Source organism: Gregarina niphandrodes (genome assembly GCF_000223845.1).
Source record: "Gregarina niphandrodes unplaced genomic scaffold scaffold00030, whole genome shotgun sequence".
NCBI classification, from domain to species: domain Eukaryota; phylum Apicomplexa; class Conoidasida; order Eugregarinorida; family Gregarinidae; genus Gregarina; species Gregarina niphandrodes.
The window spans coordinates 125,323-143,105 of NW_011645799.1; the positions used below are offsets into that span (position 1 = coordinate 125,323).

At 55.6% G+C, this 17,783-nt stretch overlaps 6 protein-coding genes across 6 annotated transcripts; 5 read left to right on the forward strand and 1 right to left on the reverse strand.

The window, feature by feature from the left end:
• Positions 1-24: 24 nt before the first annotated feature.
• On the forward strand, positions 25-3,093 carry GNI_124360 (glycosyltransferase-like family 2 protein; the record flags this gene model as incomplete). The annotated part of the gene is made up of 1 exon (XM_011133663.1): positions 25-3,093. The coding sequence occupies one exon, from the start codon at positions 25-27 to the stop codon at positions 3,091-3,093; it is 3,069 nt and encodes a 1,022-aa protein (XP_011131965.1).
• A 461-nt stretch (positions 3,094-3,554) lies between these two features.
• On the forward strand, positions 3,555-6,083 carry GNI_124370 (putative transmembrane protein; the record flags this gene model as incomplete). The annotated part of the gene is made up of 1 exon (XM_011133664.1): positions 3,555-6,083. One exon carries the CDS (start codon positions 3,555-3,557, stop codon positions 6,081-6,083), a length of 2,529 nt encoding a protein of 842 aa, XP_011131966.1.
• A 272-nt stretch (positions 6,084-6,355) lies between these two features.
• Positions 6,356-6,946, forward strand: GNI_124380 (hypothetical protein; the record flags this gene model as incomplete). Its single annotated transcript, XM_011133665.1, has 2 exons — positions 6,356-6,468; positions 6,559-6,946. 2 exons carry the CDS (start codon positions 6,356-6,358, stop codon positions 6,944-6,946), a joined length of 501 nt encoding a protein of 166 aa, XP_011131967.1.
• A 2,869-nt stretch (positions 6,947-9,815) lies between these two features.
• GNI_124390 (putative alcohol dehydrogenase) lies at positions 9,816-11,649 on the forward strand (the record flags this gene model as incomplete). The annotated part of the gene is made up of 2 exons (XM_011133666.1): positions 9,816-10,295; positions 10,393-11,649. 2 exons carry the CDS (start codon positions 9,816-9,818, stop codon positions 11,647-11,649), a joined length of 1,737 nt encoding a protein of 578 aa, XP_011131968.1.
• Positions 11,650-11,765: 116 nt separating this feature from the next.
• GNI_124400 (WD domain, G-beta repeat protein) lies at positions 11,766-15,443 on the forward strand (the record flags this gene model as incomplete). Its single annotated transcript, XM_011133667.1, has 1 exon — positions 11,766-15,443. One exon carries the CDS (start codon positions 11,766-11,768, stop codon positions 15,441-15,443), a length of 3,678 nt encoding a protein of 1,225 aa, XP_011131969.1.
• A 306-nt stretch (positions 15,444-15,749) lies between these two features.
• Positions 15,750-17,756, reverse strand: GNI_124410 (hypothetical protein; the record flags this gene model as incomplete). Its single annotated transcript, XM_011133668.1, has 1 exon — positions 15,750-17,756. One exon carries the CDS (start codon positions 17,754-17,756, stop codon positions 15,750-15,752), a length of 2,007 nt encoding a protein of 668 aa, XP_011131970.1.
• Positions 17,757-17,783: the final 27 nt, after the last annotated feature.

Below are 17,783 nucleotides of genomic sequence, written 5' to 3' on the forward strand. Positions count from 1 at the left end.
AGGTGGAATAAGTAATGCGCCAGGATGCCCGTCAACAGGATGTACACGGCCGTGGTGTGCCTGTTATTCCTGTTGGTACCGCTGGTGTGCTTCATTGAGGGCAGTTACTTTCTGACGATTCCGTTGTGCGTGATCAGTGTGGTGTTTATCTACGGTATCGACCGCAGCCGCGATGTGACGCCGTTGCCTTCTCCACGCGGGCACAGCGCCACCGTGTTACAGCCGACCACTTTCGAGTCTAACAGGGCGCAGTACGCGTCGCACCCACAGTTGTGCAACCTGGGTTATTCCACAGACTCTGCGGACGACCCGGAGGCTGGGCGGAACGTTGGTTTGGATCTAAGCGGCGACCGCCGGTCGCTGCAGCTGCGCGTGCAGCCGGGTTTGGTTCGAGACGACCCCGCCAAAAACGACCCTCGGCTCCACTCAGGGGAGCCGCCCCGCGAAGGCCGCCGTTCGGGAGAAGGGCGGCGTCTGCGCACGTTTAGCAGTGATATTACGAGCGATTATTCGCACAGCAAACCGTTACGTCGGAGTGACGGTTCGTGGTTCAGTAGCAAGTGGCAGCGCAAACTACCGGGTTGGCGTTTTGATCCGCGGAACACGCTCTCCGCGTTGTACTTTTGTTGGGGGCTTCAGGGATTTGCGCGTTGGGTCTTCCTCGAGTTCCTCGTCGGCTACCTCACCCTCAAGCGTGAGACAACCATCCACGAGCAGAGCGTGACCGAGGCCGTTAGGCGCATCTGGGATTTGGAGACCGGCGTCTCACTTGTCCCTGCGGACTATTCCACTGGCGGCCACGTGGAAAGCACACATCCAGGCCTCGCAACCAACGGCGAATTCCTTGCCGCAAGACACATTAGGAAAGGTCTTCTGAAACTACCCCTCTTCGTCGCACCTGTGGGCACGCCACTTGGCAATAATGGTACCGCGTCCACTAAGGATGGTACCGCAACCCCGGTTCTATTCCCGGCTTTCCGGAACCCAAATGTTACCACTCTTATAGACAATGATTTGGTCTCGGCACAGGGTGTCAGTGGACAGGGAAAGGCCTCATCGGAGCTGATAGCCACTGCAGGAGGTTGGCAGCTCCGGAGTTTAAGTGAACAGTTTCTCATCGATTTGGCCCCGAGTGAAGGAGGTGTGTCGATCGTCTTACCTTGTTTGAACGAGCATGACTACGTTGGTCGGACGATTGAGAGCATTTTTGCGGAGACGAATCCTTATGTGCTGCGTGAGATTATCGTGGTGGACGATCAGAATGAAGTTCCAATTGCTAAAGCTATTCCGCCGTCTTTGTTGAAAAGTCCCAAGTTGAAAATACTAGTGAATCAGGAGCGGCAAGGTCTGATTCGCTCAAAACAAATCGGGGGGGATCATGCTACAGGGGACGTAATCATCTTCCTGGATGCTCACATTAAGCCTTATCCACATTACTTGTCCCATTTGTTACGAGACATCCAAACGAATCCAAATCGCGTGGTTGTGCCGGCTATCCCGATATTGAACGGAACAACTTGGCAACAAGACGGTAATGCCGTAGGATACAAGATGATGTTCGATTGGGACTTACGCTTCAACTGGTTTGAAGATGATGACGATGAGGTACCCATCATGTCAGGAGGACTGCTCGCTCTCAGTCGCCAATGGTGGGAATATACAGGAGGATTTGATAGCCGAATGGAGATCTGGGGCGGTGAGAACATCGAACAGAGCGTCAAGACTTGGATGTCCGGTGGCGAGATCGTCGTTAACAGACTCGCAAAAATATCACATGTGTTCAGACCCAAGTTCCCATACACCGTCGACAACCGCAAAGTCAGCGGAAACAAACTTAAAACTGTCGACATGTGGTTCGACGAATGGGCGAATATTGTTAAAGCACATATTCATGGATATACACCATATGACACTTCCCGGAGGAATGAAAGCATCCTCGACCGAGCAATACAAAACCTGATCCACAACGGAGACGGAAAGGATGGGGACGGAAAGGACGGAGACGGAAAGGATGGGGACGGAAAGGACGGGGACGGAAAGGACGGGGACGGAAAGGACGGGGACGGAAAGGACGGGGACGGAAAGGACGGAGACGGAAAGGACGGGGACGGAAAGGGCGGCCGTAAGACTGATAATGACGAAAGTCATCAGTTTTCTAGAGGCATGGGGGGAAAGCCAGGCGGCCAGGTGGACCGTAAAGCTTTAGCCCTTGACCGGTCGTTCAACTGGTACATAGACAGGTTCAGACCGTCGCTTCTGAAGGCGAATTTAATCAACGTGCCGGCCTTTGTATTGCGGACTACGGACACCCACGAATGTCTGGCCGTAGAGCAAAGCACCCTTGACCTCAAACCCTGCAACATGACACGCGATGTGTGGGTACTCGATGGTTATAAACCGTCCGAAGTGTTTCCCAATGAGCGCCCGGTTACAAAACCGAAGAACAGCTGGTCGCATGACGACCTGGAGGGTCGTCACCTGGAAGATATGGGGGATGCCTTTGATACGATGCAGTGGCACCAGTCCAGATTGGGAGGCCAGGTCCGGGATAACCTTTACTGCGGAGCATCCCCTGTATGTCGCAAGAAGGCTGCAGTCCTCAGAAATCTTGACAGTGGCAAATGCATTGGAGCTCTCAGTACCTTTGACGCTTCCTTTGCTCACCAAGGTTTGTATCTTGGACTCGATACCAAATGCATGAGGGACGGTACCTACAGAGATTTCACAAAGAACATCGGATTTATACCGATCAATCCCAAGCCTCTCCGACAAATCAAATCCGACCACTTCCCCGAATACGAACTTAAAGAGGAACAATATGAAGATCTACTGGATATTCTTTTATTTGACTTTGTTCTGCCCCGACCGAGTAGACCCAGCATTCGTCTTGGCAAAACGAAATACCAACGAAGCATGAACTACACCTTACCGGACGCCGCAGGATTGGACTGGCTCGTGGATGTCTCCTGGGGATCCCTTTGTTTGGATTTAGACGAAGAAAGGCGCCCCATAACACGCGTGTGCGAGTCAACTAACACCAAGTGGCTTCTATCTTTTACGTCTCCCATGGACTCCTTCTGGTCCCTGACGTAGCCCGGTCGGCTGGGTCATGTCTGGTGTCATTGAATTCACACGCTCGACTTATATTTCGCCCTATAATCTCTTCCTATCTCCAAAGCTTCCAACTTGCTGCAGGTTTTTGAAACAGGTCTTCCTTCTTACCTGAGGGTTACAGGTCTTTCTTCTTACCTGAGGGTTAGCCGGCTCTTATCGCGACCTAGCCGGCTCTTATCGCGATCTAGCCGGTTGTTATCGCGGCTTGGCTAGTTCTTGTCGCGGCCTAGCCGCTTTGTGGCGGTTGAGCTGTGATTCATTCGTTTGCGCGCGGCTGGGGGAAGTTATTCTGATCGTTCGGTAGTCTTCTGATCCAAATAGCGGCAGCAAATAGGCGGTGGGGGCAAGGAGAGAGGCTTGTTTGTGCTAGCCTCATTGCTGTGTGTGTCAGAGATAGGTGCTGGAGCTGGTGTTATATTTTTCTAGTCCAAATTTTGAGCATGTTATTGTGGACGTTAGCTGTGGCGGCGGTATCAGCCGCGCCGGCTCTCAAGTACTTTGACGGGTATGACTCGACGGGTGAGGGTCTGCTGTTGCGAGCTTTAGACCCAAAGGAGCCTACTGTGCAGCAAGCGTTTATCTCTCCAAACGCAACCAAGTTTACTTTGAACTTGGAGTGTGCGCCAGGTCAGCAATTGTACGTGGACGGTGTTAAGCGGAAGCCGGGTGACTTTACGTTTAAGAAGGACGGCAGCCGTCATCGCCAGGTTGTAGAGGTGGTTTGCGAAGACCGATCGGTTGCATCGAGCAGTGGGTTACCAGACCGTCAGAAGAATGTATTTCTGGTCTCGGCGAACTATCCAGTGAGCGAGATTCCCATGCCCGACCTGCTCCTGAATGAGATTGGTATAGAGTGCGAGTCCAATAGTCAAACCAAGAAGATCAACTGCCCGGACCCTAAGCTGGAGGACAAAATGGCGACCGTGACGCCGGCGAAGCTTAAAGGTGACATTATGTACACCCTACACACATCGGACAATTCTGTGAACTTGCGTCTCTTGGATGGTAAGAAGAGTCTGCCCTTTAAGTACAACCACAGTTACTACCTCACGGCCAATGCGGGTACAGAATCAGTGACTTGGCCGGTTTCCTTCGGTGGGTCCTTTGGTTCTTCGCTCCTCTACTTGGTGGGGGCGTTTATTGGATTGAGTCTGCTGCTGCTAGTGTTGGCTATGCTTTTGGTCGTAGGTGGTGCTGAGGTCTTCGGGCTCGGACGGCCATTGGGCACCACTGAGATCGCCTCAATGTTGGCGCTCGTGATTCAGTTCTTTACCTTCGGTAACAAGCTTCGTGGCTCCGCTCCGATGGAGTCGCTGGCGACCCCGACCAAGTGGGTCTCACTCTTCTGGCCGGCGCCACAGATCACTAATTCATTTAACTACTCGCGCGTGGCAACGGACTTCGGCGGCGGTGCTTCCCACCAACCCGTCTTCTCCAAGGGCTACGGACTTCGTCTGTGGGGTGACAGCGTTATGGGCGATGTGACCGATGTTCGGAATGCTTGGGGCTGCCTCTTTTGGGCTCTGGCGTTTCTGATCGCCTTGTGTTTGCTACACGCAGCCATCCTTGGAGGCATGGCACAGCGCAAGAACGACCTCTTCACCATCCCACATCGCATGAAATTTGGCAACTGGGAACACCGCGCTCTTAACCTGCTCTGCTTCCCCCTCGCAATGGCCGGCACGCTCTGTATCCTGCACCCCCAATCGACCGTGCTGTGGGCTGTCGCGGGCGGGGCCGTTCTCGTCGGCCTTGCAATTTGGGTCCTTGGCGCACTCGCTGCTGTTGCCTCCGCCGTTCGTTCCGGAGAGGTAACCTGGGTCTGGGAGCACTCGGTACGTGAAACCGGACCCACACGAAAACGCGAACTCGAGGGGTACTGGTCCGACTTGGAGTGCGACCAGTTGCTCACGCAACCGGTCAACCGTGGCCTGTTGGGTAACTGCTTCGAGTACCGTTGGGTAAGCACAGTCGCTGACATCAAGCCCACGACCATCTCGGCATACGAAACCACTAGTAGCCGCCACTCCTACAGCTCCAGTGCCGAAGAGAGTGGCCTTAACCCGGTCCCGAAATTGAAGAAGGCCCACCGTGTGGCCGGTTACCCGCTGGCTAAGAACCCTCAGGTCGTGTTGGTAGAGCAGGCGCGCAAGCCCTGCGTTTGTTTCCGCGGAGACAGCCTCGTAGCTGGTGTGCTGCGTACGAAATGGCTCGATATCCTCTTCACGTACGAAGGCCTCACCAAGTTCTTAGAAGCCGACCAGGCTGAAACGCCGGTCCCGCTGCTCGTCAAAACTCACCAACTAGCCGGTCCCATTACAAACGGTGCGAATGCCTTCTTCTTTGATGGCGCGCGTGTGCCCTTCATCCGTGTGGCCGAAACACTGTGGAAACTTGCCATGGGCGTTCTCCTTGGAGTCGCCTGCACGGCGGAAGCCGATCGCACCGGCACTGTGTGCTACATCGCCGTGGCGCTGCTCTCCCTCGGCATGTGCGGCTACGTGCTTGGCACAAAACCCTACACCCGCCACCTAGACAACTTGACTGTCGCCTCCACCGCTGGGGTCCTGGGCGCAGCCGCTGCAGCCTACACAGTCTACACCTACAATCACAAGTCATGTCTCGCCGACCTATTCCTCCTTCTCTCCACCGTCTGTGCCACCCTCCTCGCTCTCTACGCCGTTTGGATCATTACTAGCATCGTCTCCGCCGTACTCTGCCCTCCCATGGACGAGTCCCGCTTCCTGGAAAAGCTCGCCAACTGCACTGTCATTGTAACCACACCCGATCATCAAGATGATTACCAAATGACCGGCTACAGCAAATACGCCGCACGCGACGTCGTAGCCAAAAGCACCACCGGCCGGAGTCAGAGCCGAAAATTCGGAACCTTCGAAGACCTAGACCTGAACTTCGAGCACCACGAAATCGCACAAGCTTGCCAGACCGGAGTACTACCCATCCCCTAAAGCAAAGACGAAATGGAATGACTAAACGCATAAGCCAGAAATACTCACGTCGGAGAGGCTCGTAGGCTATTCACTCAATGAGACCAACACGACGAATTATAGTTTTTTTTTGTTCAGCAAGATGCTGCAGAGATCATTGTCACTCCACCCCAGGGCCGAGCTGGGAAGAGCTACTCAACCCGGAAGGGGAGCTCAACCCGGGGAGAGTCAGGCACTGGGGTTACATTCACCAGCAGAAACCTTTTTGTGGTGGCAAACAAATTTTTTACACTATGTCAGATGACCAAGAAATGACTGTTAATGTGACCACTGTTCCTAAGCAGGACAAGGCACCGAAATACATGTACCCCTACAAACCACTTACGACCCAGGCCACCACCTACAGGTAAACTGACCTAGGTCAACACCTCCTACGGGGCGACACCTTTGGCGGATCGTGTGTGACCTTTGGCGTGAAACGTGTGTGGTATCTTAGAGGCTATCCGGTGAAGGGTTCGAAGGCATTCAAGGGTGCTTGGAAGGTCCAGATAGTGAGCCCGCAGTGCCGCTCGCCGCCGGAGCCCTTACCGCAGTTCCCACAACAGGAAATTTTGAAGAGGAACATCCGGGGTAATTATGAAGGCGCGGGCAGCATGAAGTTATCACCATCTGAGACGGCCAACAATAGTGGAGAAGCATACCTGCCGGTTGGTCAGGAGTCACCTTCGTCGGAATTCTTCTATACAGCTGGGTACGAAACTAACAGCGCAATCAAATTGAAGAAACAAGTCCAAGGATCCATCTACAGAAGCTTCGTCGCTGGCCAACCTGTGCCAGTCAAAATCCTTAAAGATGATGAGGACGAGAAGAAACAGCAGCAATGATGCTTGTCATTGTGTCACCTAAGTGTTTTTTGTATCTAGTAGATCACTCTTTCCTGATTGATATCTGTCCGTCCTCTAGCAGTTTTTCCGGCCACACCAAAATCAGTCTTGGTCACACTTGAACATTAAGTGATGGTTCTTTTCTTCTGGTCAATGGGACCGGGGGTCGTGATTCGGCTTTTGGGTCACCCGGCTTTTGGGCCACCCACCCATATAATGCCGAACTGGGGTGGCAGATTGCAGCGGATCGGGATGGATAACCGAATCCACTGTACGGCATTCCCATTCTCCGGTCGACCTCCTAGCAGGTGCCTTTCGTTTCGTTCAAAGCCGAAAACTCAGGATCGCTGTGATGACAACTAATTCAGTGCGCAGACTCAGTTAGTTAACAGTTGATTCGCAGAACTCGGTTCATGCGCTTGAAGTACGTGGGCTGCAGGGTGCCTGGGCAGGCGGCGCAAAACACCGTCAGTGCACGCACTGTTTGGCACCGGTCCGTCGAGGCCCACCGGTCGAATTGAACGAGCGGTTTCACTCTGAACCCGTCATCCTCATAGACAACTACATCATGCAAGTCCTCCCAACCGGGCACGTCCTCCAAACAGGACACCGATAACAAGGCACCATCTGAAAGATTGTCTGCTCCTACCGGTTGTGTCAGCGCTCCCATCGGCCGTGTAATGCTTGGTGTAAACTCCGTCTTGAACGAACTGGCGATGGGCGGGCCGGAAAAGCTTGTCGGCACATCATTTGTTCGTAACATGTAGAGCCCCTCAGATCCAGCGGGACAGACGGGGAGTACTTGTCCGGGGTCCGCAGCGGCTTTGATGATCTCGGCGAGGCCTAGCAGAGTCTTGCAATGGATCGTGTGGAGGTTCGGGAACCGGCGACAGAGATCGTCCATTACAGAATCAGCCGTCAACAGTTCCACCCGCAGCTCCAATAGACCTATGGATTCGAAACCGGGGGTGACTTCGGTGCAGTGGCTCATAACCAAGTTCGAACATCGAGCCAAAAACGGAGCCAAGTCCTTCAAGTCGACTAAGTCGGGTCGGGGAAGCACCAGGCGGCTCCTGCCTCGTAGGTCACTGCCCCTTGAGTCACTGCCCCTGGAGTCACTGCCCATCGAGTCACTGCCCCTGGAGTCACTGCCAATCGAGTCACTACCCCTGGGGTCATCAGAGGAGGGGGCCTCGGAGACGGTAAACGAGGCCGAAGCTGGTGGCGAGGACGAACCGCATATAACAGATGAATGGGCAAAGGATATTCGACGTCGAACAGGGGAATGAATTAGAAACGACAAGTACCTCTGTGATACAACCATGGCGGCATTGAGCGCAGGTAGGGAAGGTGGGTAGGGGAGGTGGGTGGGTAGTGCGACTGGTGGTGCTAGAGCGATGTTAAAACGTTTACGAGATGCGGCATGTCAATGACCACTGGACACGTGTTCGAGCCAGGCGAACAAATGACCAGGGACTCGATTGAAGTACACATTCCTACGGACTCCAGAAAGTCCAGCGATACAACAAGCTTCTTAATTGGAGCTGTGCCACCGATGTATGGCAACCCTTCCGTTTGAAACCGGGACCGAACATGCTGCACAAACTCCGACGAAGCTTCCGGACATTGGAGACACCTCAGTGCTGGAAAGGCCGTTGTCTACAAGCACAACGTCACAAGCCCCGCCGGCCTGTTCTTACACGGGGAGAGATGAGGGGAGCCAGACACACGCTGCCATAGCACTTGAGGTGTTTAATATTCGTAAACTCCGAGTACAGCGCTCGGTTCGCAATCTTCCGAAAGGTGACAGAGCTGGGCTTGAACGCCAGAATCAGCGTCTCCAGCAAATTTGAGCGGGTCGCGCGATCGAGAGCTAGGTTGGATCCCGCGTATAACACTCTTCGGGTCTTCCCGTACACGTCACGAGCTCTCTCGCAGTCTGGACATGGGCCCTTCAGGTGTGTGCCGAGGGTCGCTCTGTGTCGAGGGTCACTCTGTATCGATGGTCACTCTGTGTCGAGGGTCACTCTGTGTCGAAGGCCACTCTGTGTCGAAGGTCACTCTGTGTCGAGGGTCACTCTGTGTCGAGGGTCACTTTGTGTCGAGGGTGCGTCCACACGTGTGTGGCAAGGAAGTGAGTGTTAAGGCGACAAAGACTCACATCTGCAGAAGAACTCGGGGTCAAAAGGAAGGAGCTGGCACACAACGTAGTCAGGCATACGCCGTATATCCTCAGCAGAAATATCCGCGCGCTGATGTGGTCGCTGGTTCACTGTCCGCAAGACTTCAAATTGCAACTAAAACTTGGTTCAGGTATAGGGGGGCAGGGGCATGGATAAGGGTCCCACAGACAACGGCCCCACAGACAACGGCCCCCTAACAAGGTCCCCCAACAAGGGTGCCGAACATCACGCCGGTGTCATCCGTACATTACCAAGTTGTTGCATTCTGGCACGTTTAACTTTGCGGTCGACGTCCTCGAAGGGATCGTTTGCCTGTGGTTCGACCTGCATGCTGGCTACCGTGAATTGCGCCCTCGGCGTTTTCCGCCTCATCTGGGGCGTCTACAGTTTCTGCCTTTGGCTCCTGCCTTCTGTCTCCTGCTTTCCAGTTCCTGCCTGCCCCGTTGCTTTTCCGTTACTGTTCACGTATGACTTAGAACGCAGTGCTCGTCGCGTAGTGCTCGTCGTGTAGTGCTCGTCGCGTAGTGCTCGTCGTGTAGTGCTCGTCGCGTAGTGCTCGTCGCCTAGTGCTCGTCGTGTATGTTCTTTGTGTTGTGTTGTGATCTGGTCCTGAGTGGTTTGTCTAAATGGGTTGGTCAGATCTTTGACCTAATTTCGGTTAAATTCGAGTGCCGTGAAATTTCGACATGATGAACGCTGCAGCGAACTTGGCAGAGAGGGTGCTTGGTCACACGAACACGGACTGTAAGACGGAAGGTGAGGTGAGTGCGACTGAGAGCATGTTGGCGTGCACGTGGCAGGGCAAGAGTAAGTTGGAGATGCGGGAGGTACCACGTCCGACCATAACTGACGACGAGGACGCCATCATCCGAACCACTGGCTCGACGGTCTGCGGCTCCGATTTGCACTTGTTCAAAGGCGACATGGTTAGCATGAAGACGAATGACATCATGGGACACGAGTGCATGGGCATCGTCGAAGACATCGGCCCTGCCGTCACGACAGTCAAAAAAGGCGACCGAGTCGTCCTTGCTTTCAACGTGGCCTGCGGCAAATGTGAATACTGCAACAAACAACTTTACACCGCCTGCGACAATACCAACAACAGCCGGGTAATGGAGAAGCTGTATGGCCACAAAACAGCGGGCATCCTTGGCTACTCGCATGTAAGTTTTTGTGCCGCACACGTGTGGCCCACACACGCGTACCACATTCGTACCATATGCTTGTGCGTGGGTGGGTGTTATAGTGTCATGTATGTAGATGTTGGCGGGGTATCCGGGTTGCCAAGCGGAGTATGTGCGCGCGTTGTACGCGAACACGAATTTGTTGAAGGTTCCGGACCAGATGACGGACGAGCAGGCCTTGTTGCTGGCGGATATTGTGCCGACATCGTACCACGCCGTGTCAGACACGGGTGTGCAGGAGGGTGACGTCGTGGGTGTGTGGGGATGCGGGCCGATCGGGATGTTAGTGGTACAGTGGTTGGTGAATGTGTTCAAGGCGTCTCGTGTGATCGTGATTGACAGCGTACAGGACCGGCTGGATTTGGTGAAAGAACGTTTTGATGTGGAGACGATAAATTTTGAGAAGACGAAGAACGTGGTTGCGGCGATCCAAGAGTTGACGGCGAAAGATCAGGGAGAGCGTCTATCGGTTGCGTCGTCTCCGAACGCTCCGGAGGATATCGATATCGGTAAGTCCGTAGACATCGAGGGTTCGAAGCCTGAGGTTGAGGGCGAGAAAGAGGGGGAAGGGGAGGAGAGTAAGACGGGGGCAGGATTGAAGAGTAGCGATAGCAAAGGACTCAGGAGTAGCGAGAGCAAAGGTGATGGCAAGGGTGAGAAGAAGACGGAGTATATCAACGGCGGTTTAGACCGAGCGATAGACTGTGGCGCGTTCCGTTACACGAAGGGCATAATGCATAAGTTGGAACGTGCGTTGGCCTTCGAGACGGATTCTTCGGAAGTGATCAATGAGATGATTCGCGCCACCAAAAAGTTCGGCACCATTGGCCTTATCGCGGATTACGTGGGTTACTGCAACCATCTGCTCATCGGCGGCATCATGGAAAAAGGCATCCGGATGGTAGGCTGCGGACAGGCACCCATCCAGCGATATTGGACCACCTGTATCGAACACATAATGAGTGGCCGCTTTGATCCAACCGTTGTATACTCACATCGCGCGAGTCTCGAACAAACACCACTTGTCTACAAGCTATTCGACAACAAACAAATGTGGAAGGTCTTCCTCGAGACCAAAGCCTCCAATCCTCCCACGCCAGGACTTCCCACCCTTCGTGTACTAAGTGAATCCAAGTCCGCCAAAGTAGACGCTACAGCCAAACCAAGCTCATCCAAGTCACTCAAACCTTCCAAGAGCCACGGAGCTGATACCGGAGACCACAAGAAGAACATCAAGAAGGCTCACACTATTGGCACGACAAAAAAGAAGTCCAAAAGCTCCGCCAACGACGGCACTGCATCACCCGCCACCGAACAGGAACCCAACAACTAAGTGACCACCAACCTCCCCACCCCTCAAGTCGGGCGACCTTCAGGTCAAGCGACCTCCAGGCAGTCGATTTTTTGAAACACGACTATGCCGGGCTGGTGGCGTTTTTAAATTCATTCATGAGGCTGGCACCGGTGCTCTCGCCCGTGCGGACCATTGGGCTCATCTGCAACCGGCTGCCGGTCAGTGTATATGAGTACGGGACGCAGAAGTTCATCCTGGCCGCGGCGGGTACGAGCTTCGTGGTCTACGATGCAGATACCCTGCGCATCAAGTTTACCTCGCGCCTGTTCGAGTCGCCAATTGTCGCCCTCGCCGTGGAACCTAAGACGGCGGAATACACCTTCGTGGCCACTGCCGATGGCAGCATAATATGTCGGCACCGCCATCAAGATGTCTGGCTCTACCACAACGGCAACACCGTTTACTACCCAGACCTCACCCAAGACCCTACCCAGGACACCACTGAAGACCCCAACCTGGACACCACTGAAGACCCCAACCAGGACACCACTGAAGACCCCAACCAGGACCAAGACGCCTCAGAGCCGGCGTTAGGTCTGTCGGTGGCAGATGGGTGGTTGTTGGCTTTCTACCGGAGCGGGCACGTGTTACGGTTGGCTGCGGGGACGGGTGCGGTTGCGAAGCGGTTTGCGTTGCCTGAGTTGCAGCCGTTGGGCGGTGTCTTGGGATGTGCGGCCGCCGCCAGGTCGCTGGCCCCAGTCTCCGTTCAGGTCTTAAACTCGGTCTCGAGTTCTTTGAGTGCGCGGTACTATATAGGCGGTTTCGGGTCGCTGGTGGCGGAGGTGGACACGGCGACGGGGACGGTCGTGCGACGGTTACGGTCGGCTCAGCGGGCCATAGCTTCGCGACTGGAAGGTTGGAACCGGACATTGGCAAGCCCTAGCGTGCTCGACGATTGGCAGGTGGATGTGGTCGAGACGACCGACAGTCCCGCGCTGTTTGTTGCGGCCAATTCGCGTCGTCCCGAACATCGGCATCTTCTTCCCGCCGTGGTCTGTCTTCTTGATGAAGAAAACGACCAGTGTCTCGGCACCATAACTCTTGCCCGCGAACAAGGCAGGGTGAACGCGCTCGCTTTCAAACGACGACTCGACCAAGGCAACGGTGGAGGCAAGGGCCACCCTGCCGACGGGGACGACGACCCTGCTGACGGAGACGACCCCGCCGAACGTGTGCTCCTCTACATCGCCTGCGCAAACGGCGACATCGTCGTCATCGACGTTGACCGCATGCAACTTGCGCACACTCTCAAGGGCGCACACTTGTCCGACAAGATCTCCGCCGCGGACCACAAGACCGGCCAGTCGCCGGCGGACGCGTTGGTGGACTGCTGCAGCACAGGTGTATGTTCATTGCGCGCACTCTCTCCGGGCGGCACTTGCGGCTGTCTGTTCGTCAGCAGCGGCAGTGACAACAGTTTGAAGGTGTGGCACATTGAGGACGTGGCGCACGGCGCGAGTGTGTTGAAGCAACGCGCCGCACTTTCGGGAACAGTCGCGCAACTCGCGTTTTACGACGACGGCGACGAGGCCAAACAACTCCTTGCCGCCTGCAACACCGGCGGCCCCTGCAACATCGGCCATCCCGGCTGTGGTGCCACGGGTGCTGGTACTGGACGTGTGGGGGAGTTGAGTTACTACCAAGTGCAGCAGCACTTCGTGTACCCAACGGAGAAGGCATTGCGGTCGATAAACGCAGCGCGTAAAACGTCGTTGCGCGATTTACCACCGATTTTGTGTCTGGCGTTTGTGCCGGATCGGCACTATGACTGGCCGAATGTGGTGACAGTGCATGCGGGGAGGCATGAGGTGTATCTGTGGAGTGCCGAACGGCGCTGTTTGGTGCCGGCGGTGATGGAGAAGGTGCGGCGCGCCATAGGAGGCGAAGATGGAGCGGAAAAGCGCGCGGCAGAGCAGACGCTGACTAACATGCTGACGGAGATCGCGGAGCTCAAGGCAGACGCGACCTTCGGACGAGCACCCGCCACCGGGGTGGCTCTCTCGCAGTGCGGCCACTTCGCCGTCGTGGGCTACGCGGATGGGACTGTTCACCATTTCAACCTTCAGTCACGCCGACCGGTGGGCTGCTTCACAGCACACCCTCCAGACCTGGAGACAGTGGAGCAGCTCGAGGCGCTAGCCGCAGCCACGATTCAGGAGACCGATAGTCTCAAGGGTGCCAAAAAACGCAGAGTCATCAAGCAAAAAATCGCCGAACAAAAACGCCGCCGCGCACACAAAACGGAACCACCACACACCGGACCCGTGCGGTTCCTCCACACGCTACAAAGCACCACTCTCTTCACCGCCTCCGCCGCCCCCGGCGATTTGGCGGTCAAAGTCTGGGATCTCCGCACAAAACGGTTGCTCGACCAAGTCGACCTAGCCGCCCTTCTCCAAGGCGCCGGGAAACACCTCCGCAAATCGCGCTGGGACGATCTCACACAAGTCGCCATCACCAAGGCCGTCTTCGACGGAAACGTCGCCACCATCGCTTTTACTGGACCCGACCACACCTCTCTCGTCCTGGTCGCAGACCTTCTCCGAAAGTCGCTCTTCCGCTGCTACGGGCCCCTGGCTGGCCGAGTCCTGGACGCGAACATATCGCCCCTCGGCAACTGGCTGGCACTCTCCGTCACCCACGGCACCGCCGAGACGGCCGGGACGGAAGGCGATTTGATGATTTACGACTTGGTGAGCAACAACTTAATTGAGTGGATGCGTTTCCCCTGCGCCGTGACGGCGTTCACGTTCCATCCGTCGGGCGCGTTCGTCTTGACTGCACACGCCCCGAGCAGCAAGACACACACGTCGGGTAGCGGGGCGCAGGACCGGCTGACGGAGGCCCTCTTTCCTAAGGGCGCTGTGTACGTGTGGGCGAATCTGGCATTGTTCACCTCGGAGTTGCGTACGAACCAGACGGGTCGCGTCAAGCATCCGCGGGCGGTCGAGTTACCGCCCGTTGACATGACCCCGGAGGACGAGCCGGAGGACGAGCTGGAGGACAAGCTGGATATGGCGCAAGCTACGGACTGGGTCCGGCACCTACCGGACACGCCGGACGTTGACTGCCTCAAGAGCGATCCGCGTTGGGGCCCCATCCAACTCGGACGTTTACTTAACTGGGAGACCATCCGTATCGAGGCCGAAAAACCGCGTGTGGAACGCAAAGACGACGAACTACCCTTCTTCCTTTACAGCGAAGTCAAGGCAAGCATGCCCGTCACTCAAACAGCCACCCACGACCAAGTCAAGTCTGCGGAAGGCGATCTACCAGGCTGGGGCGACGGTGAAGACACGTGGATGACTCAGGCGTCCTCGCCCGCGACCGCAGCCACTGTCGGCGACCAGACACCGGGACCCGGCGACGAAACGCTTGGCCACGAGAAGACTTCTCGAGAGTCCCGAGAGGATGCGGTGAGTCTGGAAGGGTTATTGGCGCTGAGGATCCCGCAAATCCATCTACAGATTTTGAACCTCAAATCCGACCAAGATCGCCTGCAGTTCCTGAAAGCGCTGGCGCACTGGTGCCAGGAGGGCGTAGCTGTGGACTTCGTGCAAGTCTTGGTCAAGCTCTTCTTCCACTACCACGGTGAGCATCTGTTCAACACACTCTCCAAACAGCCGGTGGAACATAACGCAGTCAAAACCGAATATGTCAAGCTCGTTCACGCTATTCACACCGTCTCCTCCGCACATTGGAACAAGCTCGGCGTCATGCTCAATAGACTCATATGCTACATCAAACTCATATCTCTTCTCCAATTCGAGTAACGCTTCCGCCGCCTCCGTTAGGACATGGTTCCACCAGGACACGCGTGTCGGCCTGGATGCGTACGTCTCCACGGGGACTTTGTCAACTCGGCTCAAGTCATGGTTTAAAGCCGACTCTACTCCCGTCCTTTACTCTTTTTAGTATCAACCACCATTGATCTTCAATGACACGTTCGGGAGCGCTGACTTGGTGGGGATCACTCGCTTTTAGGCCTACATGCATCGCGCCTTGGCGCAAATCCGTCGGACGTTGGCGCCTCCTATTACAGGTCCTCCTAGTCGTAATGTGCGATGCTCCTAGTAGTGCTACTTTGTCAGTTTGAACCCGTCCCATACAGCTTGATACGTATTGGCCCATACATCGGGTGCTTCGCCCATTGCTTCCTCTGGTTGGATCTTGCCCTGTAGGGCCTTGCCTTGTAGGGTCCTGCCCTGCTGGTCGTTGCCTAGCTGTGGGGGTCTTGTATCGGCGCATGTTCGCCACTGTTTGGAGATGTTCAGGAGATCTTGGAACCAGTGGCCGGGTTGCGAGCTGTGTATGCGGTAGTGGATGAATTCGATAGTCTGGAGATAGTTGGCAAGGTTGGCGGAGGCGAGTACCATGGTGCTGGTGCCAAGAGCGACGAATGAGAAGCGGCTTTTTTCGCGGTGCATCGTGGCCCAGTCGGAGGGAGCGGTCATAACGTTGCGGAGGGAGTCCAATAGCTCGGTGCAGAGACTGAGGTTCATGTCCGCGGGCCAGGCCTCGAGCGCCTTGGGCCAGACGACTTGGAACAAGTCATCGCGCCGTTCTAACTCGCGATAAAACAGCGCTAAACGAACCGGATCTGACATTGATACTACCGGAATATCCAGCCCACCTAGCTCATCAGGTTCCTCCGAGTGGTGCGCCTTCTCCAACGAAAAAAGCGCACGGAACGCTCTATTAAAGAATACCGACCGAGGGTCTGCAGAACCACATCCGTACAAACCTAGAGCTATCATCGTGTGCAATACCGCTTTATCGATGTGCTGACCCAGAATGATCCACTCCTTTGACAAGAAGACGGCCAACTGCTCACACACATCTGCCAACTCCGACGACCCTTCCCCCCTCTGATTGTCCCCTTCCTCCCCCGGGTGATCCTCCCCCGGGTGATCCTCCCCCGGGTGATTTTCCTTGTTCCGCCGACCTTCCTCCCGACTTTCTTCCCGCCCATCCGCCCCTTCAGTTTCCATACGGTCGTTGATTGGGGTCCCCTCAGTCTCCCTCCCGGGTGTTACTGGTTGTTCGGTGTCTCGGTCTCGTTGCTCAAGTTGGAGGAGACCTACCACGCGGTCGACAAGGTAGAGGACATTGTTGAGTGCTTTGCGGAAGGCGGCTTCCGGTACGAGTCGTTGGCAGATGGCTCTGAGAATTTCTCCGGGTTCAAGTAGTTGTGTTCTCGACTGGAGGACGACTTTGAGTGCTTTTTTGAGGTGCTCTTTGCTGTGGCTCACATTCAGACAGCGGCGCGTGAGATCGAGATTGTGGCGAAGGTAGCCAAAGAAGTCGACTTCCATGCACATGTTGTGACTGTGGTGGGTGTTGCCCCAGTGTGGTAGTTCCTCTGTGCCAAAGTAGTGTTGGAAGTAGCGGCAGTGCATGAGGCGAAGGCCGGCTCTGGCAGGTTTGCCGGGTGAGTCGGTGGCTAGTTTTGCGAAGTCTCTGGGCAAGATGTGGCCAGTCCGAAGCTCAGGCAAAAAGGAGTCGATTGGTGCTTCCAGCCAGTACTGCAGTACCCAACGCAGATATGCCCGTTCATGCTCGTCCAAGGCTGCGCACCGACTGCTCAGCTGGTGCACCATCATCAACACGCCTGGAGTCATATGTGGTGCGTAGTTGGCGCTGCGTAACCCGTGCACAGTCCATCCCAACAACCCGTTGCACGTCTTGCCCGTCACCGCCTTGAAATCCAAGTCACGTGTAAACCGCTGGAAATTCAAATGCTGTTTGCGTCCCGGCTCGTTAAGCACCGAAAACAAGGTCAATGGGAATCCACTGCTCCGGGTAGGCAGATTCATCACAGCGTACAATGGATCAAACGTCAATGTCAACTCATTCTCAGGCGTCGTCAGGCCCGTCGGGTCCTCCAGCTGATCCAGCGCCGAGTGGAAGAGCACGTGGTATGTCGCCTCCGTGGGGAACATGATCCCAGCCCCTGCCACGATCTGCTTGATGCGGCAGTTAACCACCAACTTGAGAACCAATCGCTGCAGCTCTACCGACGGTCGCTCTACCGGTCGCTCTACCGACGGTCGCTCTACCGCCCGATCCACTGCCCCCCGATCCATTACCGCCCCCCGATCCATTGCCCCCCG